General features: G+C 40.6%; 1 protein-coding gene across 1 annotated transcript; it reads left to right on the top strand.

Moving 5' to 3' along the window:
* Window positions 1–10,457: 10,457 nt before the first annotated feature.
* Window positions 10,458–14,133, top strand: mrps15 (mitochondrial ribosomal protein S15). The gene is made up of 8 exons (XM_080857624.1): window positions 10,458–10,730; window positions 12,040–12,102; window positions 12,212–12,287; window positions 12,487–12,535; window positions 12,800–12,884; window positions 13,105–13,163; window positions 13,405–13,596; window positions 13,786–14,133. Exons 1-8 carry the CDS (start codon window positions 10,571–10,573, stop codon window positions 13,915–13,917), a joined length of 816 nt encoding a protein of 271 aa, XP_080713750.1. The 5' UTR covers window positions 10,458–10,570; the 3' UTR covers window positions 13,918–14,133.
* Window positions 14,134–15,248: the final 1,115 nt, after the last annotated feature.

Below are 15,248 nucleotides of genomic sequence, written 5' to 3' on the forward strand. Positions count from 1 at the left end.
GTGGTACGGTGGCTATGGTGGTTAAGCTCACTCCCTGAAGAGCTTCTGTTTCTATGTGTTGTTGTGTGTTGGTGTGTCTTTCTGTGTGTTGGTGTGTGTTTTTGTGTGTGTAAGTGTGTAAGGCTATATGTCTCTATGTGACTTGTAGACAGAAAAGAAAGCAGGCAGAGAGAGAGAGAGAGTTACAGAGAGAGAGAGAGAAAAACATAGAGAGAAAGGGACAGAGAGAAGGAGAGAGAGGTGATGTAAATACCACTTAACCCATTGAAGCTGGAGCTGTTCTGTGCATGTGTCTTTCTAGCGAAGCAGCTGTTGGTGACCGAGGGTGACAGCGCCGTCCTCCCCTGCCTTCTCTCACCTTCCTTTCCCCCTCTGAATGAGATCACTGTGGCCTGGCAAACCAAAGAGGAGGAGAAGGAGAAGAAGGATGAAGGCACCACATTCGTTTCAGGAGAAGAGAAGCCGGTGGAGGAAGGAGACCAGGTGCTTTTTTACTTTGCTAAAGGCAAGGAGGACTCCAGACATCAGTCCCCAACCTACATCAACAGGACCCGTCTCATCAGCGACCCACTGCAGGCTGGGATTGGTCTGGAATTACTCAACGTCTCTATGCGTGACAACAACACCACCGTCCAGTGTGTTGTTTCCTATGTTATAGAAACTGAATATTATTCTCATTGGCTGAGCAATGTTACCGTACTGGTGAAGAGGAAAGGAGATGGTAAGGACTATGTCACGCTTTTTTTTTTTAAATAAGCAACACTGCATCCAATCACTCAAGTAGTCAATCAAAAAATCAATCAATCTGTTACTTAAAAATAAACCAGTCAACCAGTCAAACAAATACCCAACTTTGCACTGACAAACTTTGCACTGACAACATCCTGCTGCTTTGCTCCTAGTGCATTTTTTCAGTGTCTTTACTACACGTCCCCCATGCATGTTTTCCCCCATGTCCTTTCCTCTCACAGATGATGGTGAGCAGTCAACAGCCCCCCCTGAAGATGGTGAGCAGTCAGCAGCCCCCTCTGCAAACAGCAGAATGCGGTTTATAGCACCATTTGGCATTGTTTTGGTGCTGCTGGTCATGATGGCAGGTTAGTGTTTCTGGGTTGTTCTGCTTTGCTGCAACAGCAGGGATGATGATGTCTGGTGCTTTGTTTCCCCTCTGCCAAATATTTAAGAGTTCATTTAATGGTCATAATGTGTGGCAGGTATATTTCATGCAAGTACTGGTTGTAGGTTATTTTTTATGTTTAGATGAACATGTAACTGGGCTACTGTACTGAGACTCATCAGTATGAAAGTCTCACTATTAGTAGGCAGACCCGGTCGAGAAGCAGCAGCTTAGCAGTTGACATGATACACGGACGTTAAAGTCACTACATTCCATGGGCTTCCCCTTATTGTAGCTTATCGATTCCAATAAAACGTCAGATTTCTACATCCAGTCTCCGCTCTTCTGATTGAAAAAAAAAGTTGAAATGAGGCTCTGTCTCGCCGCAACATGATTTAATGTCAGACTCAGGGAAAGGCAGAGACAGCGGTATTTGAATTAAACGATGTGTTTCTGCCCAGTTGAATTTAGGAAGTTCAAACCAGCGCTCCCAAACCCCAACACTGGTAAGGTTTAATTCCTTATTCTTCAGAATGCATAATCTCATAGTAATTACCATCCTGCATCACCAAATAACTACTCACATGACAACAATCATCAGATCAGATCAGCCAAAAACAGGAAGTCGTAAATATGTGTTATTTTAAATCCCACATAGCTGCAATAGTTCAGATTCCCCCAACATGTTGTCTCATCACCATGAAATTGGTTGATTTGTCACAGAATTGGCCTGCTTGATTAAACACAGTATGACCGTGACATCACAATATCAACTACTCACATGACAACAATCATCAGATCAGTGTGTGAGTAGTGGCTACTAATGGTAGCATGTTAATGTGTATGCATGTGTTCTTCTGTGTGTGTGTGTGTGTGTGTGTGTGTGTGTGTGTGTGTGTGTGTGTGTGTGTGTGTGTGTGTGTGTGTGTAGGCCTTCCGGAGTTACTGGTGCTCAAGGTGGGAGATGAGGATGGAGGAGCTGAGAGGAGCAAGCATGAGGAGCAGGACAGTCCTCTGTCTCCCCAGAATGGACAAGGAGGAGGGGAACACCACCGGGAGAATCACGTCTGACTCATCTGTGCGAGAAACAACAAAACTGATTATATACTATTATTCATATGATATGTCATGTTAATATTATTATAAGATACTAAGATAGCTACGTACATACAAGTGGTTTGTATAGGCGTATCTAGATTATAATAACAGGCTTATCTATATGATAATGATAATAATAATAATAATAATAATAATAATAATAATAATAATAATAATAATAAAGTCTTCCTCCATACAGCTAGATCTAGTCAAGCTTAAAAGTCAAATCAGCAACATCAACAGGGTCTACAGACAAATACATGAGTAAACATTTAGTATATTTCTGTCAAAAAAAAACAATGTGTCACTCAATATAAAAGATCATTTATATATATATATATATATATATATATTTGTCAGATAGATGTAAATGGTGTGACATGCTGTGTAAATATTGCATATGGACTAGGTATGAAAGAGTCTTACTGTCAAGACATGCCAAGACATGCCCAGACATGCCTTATAAGACTAGTTGGTTAAGACCAACTAATGTAGCCATCTCGTGGAGGGATTACAAACTACATGAAATTGTAACTGGATAAGTGTTGTACATGAAATCAGCAAATAGACTTTTGTGCTGTGTCAGAAACATCTTTTTTTCATCAATAAAACGACAACAAAGACATATTGTGGTTTATTTCAGTAAATTGGGAGATTAAGGGAGAGTGCATGTCCTCATGCTTGAAATATAATGACTTTCTGTGGGTTGTGTGCGTGTGTATGTGGGAGGGGTAGTTTTATACACTGCAAAGGGTATTCTCTGTATTATCGTTGCATTGCTCATTTCACCAGGGTTTTGGATCCAGACCCCGAACCACATAGTGGATCTCTTCAGCACACTGTGGTGCACAGGGCAGTGAAACCAGAGAGGTAGTGATCCACATAGAGACTGATGATCTTTAGCTTCCCTTTTCTCTACCGTACTGTACAGGCGTTGGCTAATTCACCTGTTAGTATGCCCTGAAGATATTTATCTCTCACTCAGCCATGGCTTGGAACTATCTTGAGCAGTGAATTTTTTTAAATGACTGCAAAACAAGTTCAGTCAGGGTACGATAAACTACCCTGCCCAGGGACGGACTGGCCGTCGGGCATACCGGGCGTTTGCCCGGTGGGCCGACGTGCAATATGGGCCGACAGTCCCGATTTTTTTTTTTCTCCATATAATGGTCTAATCGGCTGGCCCACGAAAGTAGTTCATCAGCGGCCCTATTGACACTGGGCTGGCCCAATCACATCCCCTGGGCTGACCCAACACCAACCCCTTTCGATTTGGACCTGCCTACATAATGCATTAGGACGGTAAACAAACTCAAATTTTTTATTTTTTTTCCCATATAATGGTCTAACCGGCTGGCCCACGAAAGTAGTTCATCAGCGGCCCTATTGACACTGGGCTGGCCCAATCACATCCCCTGGGCTGACCCAACACCAACCCCTTTCGATTTGGACCTGCCTACATAATGCATTAGGACGGTAAACAAACTCAAATTTATTTATTTTTTCCCCATATAATGGTCTAACCGGCTGGCCCACGAAAGTAGTTCATCAGCGGCCCTATTGACACTGGGCTGGCCCAATCACATCCCCTGGGCTGACCCAACACCAACCCCTTTCGATTTGGACCTGCCTACATAATGCATTAGGACGGTAAACAAACTCAGCCTGGCCCATGGCTTGACAGGTGCACGCTAGTCTGCGGCCCATTGGCTGTCTTCTTTAGTGACTAGGGGCTCGTCCAATCATATCACCAAACACCTTCTACCTTTAGCTTGGTCGGTGCACAGAAACGCACGTTTCGTTAGAATCCTCCAGTCCAAAATGGAGAGAAAGCGAAAAGGGGGTGCAGAGAAGCCGCGAGATAAGAAGAGGCTTGCTTTTCAAGCCAACGCTGCCAAATGTGCCAAAATATCAGAAATGTTTGCCACGGCAGGGCCATGATCAGCTCCCGTGGATGACAGCCAGGGAGATACGATACAACGACCTACGGTAAGCTTACTGATCATGAATTAAAACGTCTCTAAAATATGTTTGACTTAGGACCTATGTTCTATGGCCAAGTTCGTTTGCATTGTAAATACAAGACAAGTCTGGAGCAATTACACTGATTTATTTATATGTTTAGTAATTTAATACATAATAACTAGGGTGACCAGACGTCCGGATTTATGCCGGCCAGTCCGGATTTCCAATGCCCTGTCCGGCGTCCGACGCAGCATCAAACCGGACGCATATTTGTCCTCCTTTTTGGAGTTGCACTGGGCCTAAAGAGCTGCGCTCTAGAATATTTGCCTGGATCGCAGTCTAACACATGATTGGCTTAAAGCTGTGTCTGATTAATATCTGATTGGCTTAAATTCAATTCTACCCCTATATCATTGGTTAAAAATGTAAAAAGGCTCCATGTGCTGGCTACGTCATACATATGCTGCTGGCTACATTGACAGAAACTGTTATTGACATAAGGACAGTTAAAGGCACCCAGTGCAACTTTTGAGGCTTAAAAATAAACATTCAATTTCTAGTCTTTTTTACACGTAGTAAGTTTCAATAACTCCATACCATTACATACCGACATTCAAGCAGCAAAGATGAGACGTCGTTGTGTGGTGAGAACTGATAGAAACTCGATAACAACAACAATCGTCGCCATTTTCTTTATTTTTTTTAACCTACAATAAATAAAGCAGGCTTCCAGTCAATGGAAAAATGGCTTCTCCCCACCGGCGATTGTTGTTGTTTACGATTTTCTATCAGTTCTCACCACACAACGACGTCTCATCTTTGCTCCTTGAATGTCGATATGTAATGGTATGGAGTTATTGAAACTTACTACGTGTAAAAAAGACTAGAAATTGAATGTTTATTTTTCATTGAATGTTTACATAAAGTTGCACTGGGTGCCTTTAACACACATAGAAGAAACGTGCCTAAACGCCAGACGTCTTTCAATCCAGAGTGGGCAAAAGAACACGACTTTATATCAAAAAGCAGTCGAGACTCCTTGCATGGCTTCTGCATTTTCTGTTGCTGTGACATTGACATAAGTAGTCAAGGTAAACGCGCACAAACTTTCCTCCTCTTTCTCGTGCCAGCTGCTTATACGAGTGGACATGCTTTCACTGTATCATGCTAGCATACAATTAACGTTGTGTTGCCGTGTGCGTTACCGACAATGTAAGTGTAATTCATGTATCTGCTAGCTTTACTTTCTTTATATTAATGTTTACAAGCACTAGCTGCTATAACTAGTAATTTATCGCAGACTTGTTCTAGCCTGTATACGACGCTAATACGGAGATCCATTTGTTTTGATATTGCTGGTAGCTTAGAGTTCAGACTGCCAGGCCATTTGTGGTCTTAGAGTGCCACCTTGTGGTATAGTAATGTGACAGCATTGCAATTACAGTGTTGCTGATACACTGATGTAGCCTGGATACCAGCCTGAACTCCGCCCACAAAATTTTTGGTCTGGGAGATTCAGTCTGGAATCGAGTTAGTTGGGAGAGATTTAACGTTTCAAAAAGGTTGAAACGCAATCTAAACCAATCAAATTAGGTAAATTAGTAAGGGCGGGCTTTATACGTTGATGGACAGATATAGATAGAATATACCGGAATATACATCGAACAAAGATGGCGCCGTCTCGGGAGCTTAGTGGGACATATTTTATATGATTTAAGCTATCTACACGACTTTTTTATGTCTACATTGACTCGGTTAGTTGTGTATACGCAAAACGAGTGTTGCCGAGGATTTTAGGTCCTAACTAAAGCACTCTAGACCATTATTGATCGGTTATGCTAACGCGTTGGCCAAAAAAATCATTGAAACTAATGGTAGCTTCTAGCCTTGAGTGCTAATTAAGTAACGTGAGCAGGCATATCTCAGCAGATATTGACAGCGCATTAATTTTGAAAGAGGAACAGAGAAACGCGATCAAGGCATTTGTCGATTGAAAAGATGTTTTTGCCGTCCTTCCTACGGGAGCAGGTAAAAGTTTAATCTGTCAGATGGTAATACTACGTTGCTCTGATTGGTTCTAGGTATCCAATTCAGCGAAGAGGAATTTTCTTTCCTGGTTCGTTGAAACACGCCCCATAATCACAGCCCAATCGTCCGGTCTCAGACTCATATTCTGACTAGAATTATGAGTATGACATTGTCAGGCTAACACTGATGTGCATAATAGTGAATTATATATTATACATTATTCATAACTGATAGGTTATTGTGTATTTTGTTCAGATATTTATATATTTACGTAAATTAGTACAGATTGCGAGTTATGTATATTTATGTTATATTCTGTATTTCTTTATTCTATAGAAACCACACAAACACTTACAAATACTTCTTTTAATGTATGATTATTCCACTGCAAACACTTAATGCACTTGATCAACCCGCTGGAGGTTAAACACAAATAAACCTGTTTCTACTACACAAAGTTGTATTGTAGAGGGGAGCACGCCAGAGTCCTATGTAATTATTCACAGCACCACGAAATTCCGTGATTCCGGAATTCCGTATTCCGAAATTCCGCATAGTGTCCTCCTTTTTGGTGTTATTTGGTGTTATGGATATGGTCACCCTAATAATAACAGTGAGTGTAACTGAAACTAGGTAACAAGGTACAAAATTCAAGTAACAACTTTAACAAAAAGTAACAACTTTCTACACAACTTTAAAGTGTATGATGTATATTGTATTGTATTGAATTTAGATTAATTAAGACCACCACCTTAACACACAAACTCTTGTTGAACTCATAAAGTAGTAGGTTCAGTGACGTGCGGTGAGACACCTGTATTCTGTAGCATCTGCGAGCCCGTGAATCAATGTTTCGTTGGAATCATGATGTAACGTTGTTGTAGCGGGAATACAGCAATGCTATTTTCTAATTGGCAGGGCATATGTATGATTCTAGACTTCGCTAAGCACTGAAGCGACTGAAACTGTGAATTTTGTCACATTCAGAGAAGTTAACAAGTAAAACGGGAGAAAAATAGGGCGTCTTTAGGCCGTCCTGCCCAAAAGTAGGGCGTCCCATTTCTTCTTAATTTTTAGAAGACTATAGGGCAGATGCCCTGCTAGCTAAAAGCCTGGTTGGTGTAGACATTCGAGAGACCAAAAAGACTGAAAAGGTGTGTTATCGAATTAAGTGGGCCGGTCTGGTTCAAAATGCCCGGGCCGATTTTTTGTCCCAGTCCGCCCCTGACCCTGCCCCTCTGTACACACATTTGATCCTCGTTCAAAATTGTGCAGTGCGCATCTGGGCTTCATGACTGTTTTTATACACAAGTGTGGTGAGTTAAGACACAGTTTTTGCTTGCACACAAAAACTCTAACGTCTGGATCAATTTCTGAAACCAATCATTTAAAGATTTGAGAGTTTGGCTTCTGTAAAAGATTTGACAATATGCCTGACCAACTTTTCAATGTCAATTAAGCCTTTTTGCAAAGCATCATACAAATCCATCATGTTCTTAAGACACACATCAGTAACCATACCTGGTTCAGAGGACCAGCATTATCTTAATGCATTATCTTCAATGGCAGGGTCATGTGACACATATCACACTTTTCTGATGCAACTTAGGATTGTGTCTCAATAAAGGATGGATGGAATATGTTCAGGACATTCGAAATATTAAGTAAAATGTGTGTAGTAGTTGTGATTCTCATCACTGAGTGCTCCACAATTCTTTATACATAAGCGATCAGACAAGCATAAATGCATTAGCTTCAATGGCAGGGCCATGTGACACACACTTTGCTGATGAAACTAAGGATTGAGTGTATTTAAAAGCACCTCGCAGCCCATACAAATGATTAGTTATCGATCAGTTGTCTTACTGAATAACTCTCTAAAAGTTTTCAATAATGAATCCATGGACACGTATTTGAAGCTTTGTTGGAGAATCGTGAATGGCTTGGCCAAAGAAGATTACTTAAATGTACTGTAAGAAAAGTCTGCAAAAAAACAATACATCATTAAAGACAGCAGGTATATGGTAGGCATGAACATATTCAGTGTATTCGTAAATTCCAAAAATATATAAGACATAAGTGCTCATGTTTATGATGTCTGCATAGTCTTTGGAAGTGAGTACAGCTCAAACGCAGTTGAGGAAAGCATTGGTAAAATCAAAACTAGAGAACTCCAGACTGCAGTTTTATCGTCCCCTTTATGTCATGGTTAGACCTCCTGGGTATTAAAACTATTGTAAATGTAAAAAATAAGTACTGCTGTACTGCTGTAGTGCTGTAGTGTGCTGAGATGTACCTGGATAAAATCCAAAATAACTCAGCTATTATTATTCAAGTTACAGTAAAAGAGGATCTTTCCAGTCTTTTCCAAAAAATAAATGTGTCAGGTAGTTGATCATGCATGTATCAAGTGTGCCTCGCAATAGTCAAACATACCGAATGGGTTGCAGACCCAGATATTGAAGTCCCTCAGGTCCCTCGAGCTATAGCCTATAATAATGTTTCAAGAGCTTCTATTCCTCCCTCCCCAACTCTTGGTATCCCTGTAAGTTGTGACAGTGAGAAAACATACAATATTATATATCATTCAGGTAGTATGTTTACATCAGGTCATTACTGGACAGTGCTTTAAAATAATCAAGATAACATTTCTGCCAATGACCTGCATATAAGTGCATATAACCAAAGAGTGAGGACCCGTCTTGGGTATTGTATGTTTACGAGCTTTGCCATGCATCCTTGGATGTTAGAAGTAGCAAACAGTCAGAAGTCTGTACAGTTCACAGGCCACCTAGCCATTCTACCATGTCAGATCAGGCATTGAACATTTTGTATTTTTTTTTAATGTTGCCCAGCATTTGAACGTGATTTGATCGTGTAATTTATGTGACACAGAAGTTGTTACAAATTACAAAAGTAGGAAAGTCCTAATAGTAAAATGTAATCTCTCATCATCAAACTTTCGTATTCAGGCCTTTGAATGCCAAAAACAGGAAGTCATAAATATGTGTTATTTTAAATCCCACATAGCTGCAATAGTTCAGATTCCCCCAACATGTTGTCTCATCACCATGAAATTGGTTGATTTGTCACAGAATTGGCCTGCTTGATTAAACACAGTATGACCGTGACTTCACAATATCATTGATTGATCAAAAGTCCTTGTTTTTCTCTTCAGAATGTTTATAGATGCTATCAGTACAATAAGTTTAAAGGTCTTTCTTATACCTAGGCGTAAACATCCCGGACAAACTGTCCATACTTTTTAATCTAAGCTTTACCCCACTAATTAAAAACAAAGTCGTCCCCCAAAGAGGAAGAGATTAAATCAATTCCATATTACCTTTTGTTAACAACACATTTTTTCCTCTGTTTGGATCAGATACTTCTAAACACCTGTGACAGATGGCAGAGCTGGATAGCAGACCCACACAGCAGAACCAGGCCTCAACAAGAAGACAAAAAAAGCCATGTGTAATTCATATCCATGTTTGGTGTTTTTGTATTTGAGAAAAAATAAAGCTGATCTCCAAAGAAGTGCTGGTAGGTTTAAATACAGTGTGAACTGTGTGTCTTTATACTGCAATTCATAATTGCATCTTGAATTTCAACAGAGATGTCATCTCACAATCATGAAATCACATCATCAGATGCACCCCAGAGAAATCACATCATCAGATGCCCCCACCCCACCCCACAGCAGAGAAATCACATCATCAGATGCCCCCACCCCACCCCACAGCAGAGAAATCACATCATCAGATGCACCCTACAGCATTTTTTTGCCCCCCTCTGGCACTCACCTTTGCGTGAACAAGAATCGACCACAAGAGGTAGACGTTATCAAGCTTGTGTAGTGCCTGCTGAGCTTAGTTGAAGGAGAACATCTAGTAGGAAATCACACGCGTGAGGTGAACGGGGTGGGTTTGAAAATCACGACGCTATAATGCCATAACTACACCTATGAAAAGGTTATTTTCTGCAATAGTTCTAACAGTTCCTTAAGTAGCCTACGTGCTAAAAAGACAAAAGTCTTGAGTAGTTGCAGGGTAATTGTTCTAGTTCAAGTGTTAGCAGGTACATATTTGATCTATTTACATTGAACCCTAAAACTTGCTTAGGCTAATAAAGTAATCTAATAAAAGATGACAAAGATGGATGGTGGAAATCGATTTCCCACCCTGCAGCAGATCGAAGTAGTTTGATTAATCTGGCCTAGATTTTGTAAATCGGACATGGATTGGTTGGACTGAACAAAATGGCGTCTACCATGTAGACAGGGGACGAATTCCTGTCACCAAGAAATCCTATCGTTCCACGCGCAGTTAACGGATTTTAACTAGAGAACTCACTGTTGAAAAGATGTCTCTTAAGAATGTGTTCTCATCAACATCCCATGCCTTGTGGAAATGTATGAGTTTGAAGGGGATCACCTTTGTGAGACCACAACACGTTCCTTGCACCACGGTTGCTCCCAGATTATTGAGTCACTGGAGTCGGCCTGATATCTGCAATCCCAAAAGTAAGGTGGTTTTCAGTTGCCTCCATCGCAATTTTTTTTAACGTTACTCTTTGGTCTTTAATGTGAAGTTCAAAACTGCAACGCCATACATTAGCAAGCTAACGTTGGATGTGCTGTATTAAACACTGGACAGCCAACTAGTGCTAAAATGCAACATGTAGGCTAGTTAACGTTATTATCAGCGAGTAGAAACATGAAGACAATAACGTAAACATAACGAAAATGTTTTGTCGACACCTATTCTGACACGACAAAGGTGGTCTTTGGGCATGATATACGATAATGACATATTTTCTACTGACCAGCAGGGAGCATGCTTTCTTGTTTATACCAGAGACATTACAGAACCTAATTCATAGTAACTATCCTGTGAACTATCCTATGACCTATGTCATACTCGACTCGTGACTATCACATTATATTATTATTAATTTCAGAATCAAAGTTCGAAACACAGTAGAAAAATGCTTGCCTTCAGCTCAATCTGGTACACGCCAGGAAACTGTTTATCCATGAATATCACTCAAATTGATGTAATTCAATGGATGTAACTTAAACATGCAGGCGATAAAAACAGACAGATTATCTTATTAATTATAACAATAATTATTGTTAATCATAGAAATAACTGGTGTTTTCTGGACATGGTATCACCATCACATTTACATTACATTTTACATTTAGTTATTTAGCAGACGCTTTTGTCCAAAGCGACGTACAAGGGGAAAGAACAGTAAAGCAACGAGCAAATAGAGACCTATTGGAACAATAAATACTATTTTACATACAAATTAGAAAAAGAGTGCAGGAATGTAACTGCTGTAAGTGCAAGTTGCATTGAACATGTGGACTAAGTTCAAATGGGACATGCGTAGTCTTGCGGTAGTAACAATTGGTGACGTACAGTGAGAGTTTGCGTACTAACTGTGCTTGTGGAAAGGATGTGGGCACTCATTTCCTCCTGCACATGCTGTTCTTACACTGGGGCCTAACTAGACTGTAGGCCTCTTTAAGGAGGCCAAACTAAATTTATACTAGTAGACAACTAAAATACATTTATGTAATAGCTTAAATATCATTTTAACCTGTAAGTTCACAACAGACTTTATTCAAGGTTAAAATGTAAGGCGTCACACAAAGTCAAAGTCAAAGTGGATATTATAAATGTGAAGACAAGAGGTTGCTCAATCGGGGGATGTTTTAACCGTCTAAAACATTACATGTACAAGAGTATGGGACAAAAGATTAATGTCACTCTTTTGTTTTGTTTATGTGTCCATGATACAATTATTCATTTTGTGTTAATCAGGTAATGAGAACATTGGCATCCAGCCAAAGAGACAGTATGCCAGAGCTGCAAGAAAAAAACAAGGTACAGTGGTTGAAAATCATGCCCAACTCATTCATAACTGCTTTGTTTGACATTTCTGTTTAACTTCTCATAATTGTTAATATCACAACTCTACCCTCCCTCTCAATAGAGATCCCAAGCCAGTTGAGTGACCTGCCTCCCTCCATGCTCAAACTAGACTACACTTCGGTTCCTCTTGCACAAACGTAGGTGGTTGCTTTCACACAGAGTTTACTTCAGTTTCCTGATTAGTCAGATGAGTGTCTGAGCTGAAATGTCGAAATCACTTCCTGTGTATGAGGGAGGGGGTTCATACTTGGTTGCCCCATGTTTCCTTTCTCATCAGCTGCAAATCTGTAAAGTGATGTTGTGGTATTTAAACTCAAAGTTGACCTCTTTCCTCAGGACTGACGATGTTGTGAAGAGACTTCTTTCCTTGGAGCTGGCGAGTCATGTATGTGACATTAATTAACCCTCTCTACTCACCATCTTTAAAGCCCTTTCTGAGTGTGTGAAATAGTTTGAAGAGTCTGAAAGCTTAGGGCCAGTATTCTGATTGTATGTAGAATGGCTCAATGTTATTCTTGCACCAAATATGTGGATGCCCCGGAGGCCAGTTGTTATAACAGGCTTCATAAATGTGGGAGACTGTTCTAGTCATGTTTCTTTTTCTACTGATATCAGTGCATGACTAACTAAGACTATTGCCTTTTATCAGAGTGAAAAACTGCAAGTTAAGCTGGAAGAGCTTATAGCTAAGGTTCAAAGGGATAAAGATGACCGCACATCTACTGAAGTCAAGGGTAGGTCTCCACTCATCAGATCCATGGCCAAAATATTTGGTTTCACTGCTCTCCTCTTTCATGTACATTGCCGTATACAAGCATAACCCAGGACTTTGGATGTATCTTTGCAAAAAAGTCACACCCAAATTGATTTTGGGATATGTATCTAAATAAAATAATATATTGAGCTTCACTGAGATTAGACACTAATAGTCTTCGTGCTCTATATGCATTGCAGTGGCCATATTGACTGGTCGCATCCGCAACTTTCAAGATCACTTGCTCAAGCATCCAAAGGTATGACGTACATCATAATGTATATCCTTTCAACATGAACAATGATTAACATCAATATGATAACTCCTCACTGCCAGAGCTATCCTAAAGAAATCAAGCAGTCATCTATATTTTTATGGGCCTGTTACCAAATAAAACATGCTTGGGACGAATGTTATGTTTTGGAAAGTGCACTTCTTGCAAAACTTTGTGATGGTCTTGATCTAGCACAAGCCATTGTCATTGACCCTTGTTGTTTTAGGACAAAGCCAACAAGAGGAGGATGTTGATGAGCATCGACCGGCGGAAGAAGAAGTTGAAGTTCCTGAGGAGGACGCGCTACGAAGCGTTTGAGCACGTCTGCCAGCAGCTTGGCATCACCTACACGTTCCCTCCCGAGTACTACAGGCACGCTACGCGACGCTGGCAAGCCAAGAAAGCACTCTGCATCAAGGTAACTGGCACAGTGATTCATGTATTTCTGGGAAAGACTCTTGCTCTGTCTGTAATGAAACCTTGAATGACTCATGTGTCATCTGCACAAACAAATTTGCTTTAAAGCTTCTGTGATTGCAGTGATGCAGATGCCTTGCTTATGGTGTACCACAGTTATCCCACAGGTGTCTGTATCTCTTCCTTTCAGGTCTTCAAAGAGCTGCAGAAACAGAAAGCAGCACAGAAGGCTAAAGGCAAACAGGCAGTGAAGCCGCCCAGTCCTGAAACAGCTGGGCCCACTTCAACAGAATCCCAAGGGCCTGCTGCACAGGAACACTAGGGTCAAACAAAATGGTCTGTTCCATGGGGACCGTTTTCGAAGTGTAAACTAGCCTGTTCAATGGTCAGATTCAGTTCCTCAGTCTTGCATACCCACCGAAAGTTTGTCTAGACTTTAAACAATAGGAATTGCATCCCTGGTTATATGTTTGACCTGTGACCAGGGTCAGTGATTTATTTCATGATTACTTTAAATAAAAGATCACATTTGAATCTGCTTTGTGCGTTTTTCTTCGACCTGTGGCAGAAACCTTTTACAATAGTATTCTGCGTGTTCCGACGTGTCGATGTTCTCCCACTCATTTGCACATCTGATGTGCCTACGATTCTGAAATGTGATGGGATGAGGTTGAGTAAAAGCAGAACAGGCGATTATGTTGTCTTAACAAAGTTTCGGAAGTGCCCCTCAGGGCTGCAAGGGTGCCATACAAATGTGAGTACTGGGACGTTCATGTGAAGCGCAAAACCAAACAAAAAGCTGGGCGAAATTGAAGTGTGAGCCAGAGAGAGCAAGTTATCGTACGAGAGAGGTCGAAGGATCATGTTATGTTTGTGATTCCTAGGATAAGCATTGATATTTTCATTAACTGTTTAAAGCAGAGCTAGTCACGCAGTTCTTGTAAAGGCTGGATCAGCTGAACCTTATACATGAAGTGCCTTTTAGTCGTTCTATTTTTATTTGATTGCAATGATTTGCAGCAGGAAAACTTGCAAGGTAACTTCTTAAGCCCTGCAAAACCTTGCAATTACCAACAGCAGCACAATTGGGACTGATAAACTTGCTAGCATGGAAGTGTTGTCATAGTGATGTCTGCTGTGAAATATTTAGTTGTATTTTAGCGTTGCGGTCCACAGAGTAAGATAGAGCATAGCCTGGGCAGATAGTGGGAATGACCGATGTTTGTGGATCCTTCACAATACGATTGAAATTAATTTCAAGATTATGGCTAAAAACTGTTGATGATTGTTTATTAGTACAAATAAATACTCTTACTGTATATCTCATACAGGCAGGGTCACACCTCTTCAGAAAGGTTGTAGACATGTGTTCTGATCATTTCTTATGAGGCAGAAACTGATAGAGTATGCGCATGCTACTGAGATTTCAAGTAACAAAGTAGGCTTTGAGTAAACCATGCAGTGTGAGTGCAAGTAAGCCTACTACCACCAGTGTAAAATAAAGGGCTCTTCCTTGGCCCTGCCCACCCCTCCACCAAGTTACATGAAAATCAACTAGTTCGTTTTTGCAAACAAACTAAAAGTTGATTTACATAGAAATGCATTACATTTGCATTCCATACATTTTGCTTAATCAAAGTAACCCAACTGCTG

Source organism: Sprattus sprattus (genome assembly GCF_963457725.1).
Source record: "Sprattus sprattus genome assembly, chromosome: 19".
Lineage (NCBI taxonomy): Eukaryota > Metazoa > Chordata > Actinopteri > Clupeiformes > Clupeidae > Sprattus > Sprattus sprattus.

What these genes read in the sequence shown, in the direction of transcription:
- mrps15 (XM_080857624.1), top strand. Translation starts at nt 10,571, where the DNA reads ATGTCTCTTAAGAATGTGTTCTCATCAACATCCCATGCCTTGTGGAAA. An exon ending in TCGGTTCCTCTTGCACAAAC is followed by an intron (nt 12,288 to 12,486) that starts GTAGGTGGTTGC and finishes CTCTTTCCTCAG; the next exon opens with GACTGACGATGTTGTGAAGA. An exon ending in CACATCTACTGAAGTCAAGG is followed by an intron (nt 12,885 to 13,104) that starts GTAGGTCTCCAC and finishes TATGCATTGCAG; the next exon opens with TGGCCATATTGACTGGTCGC.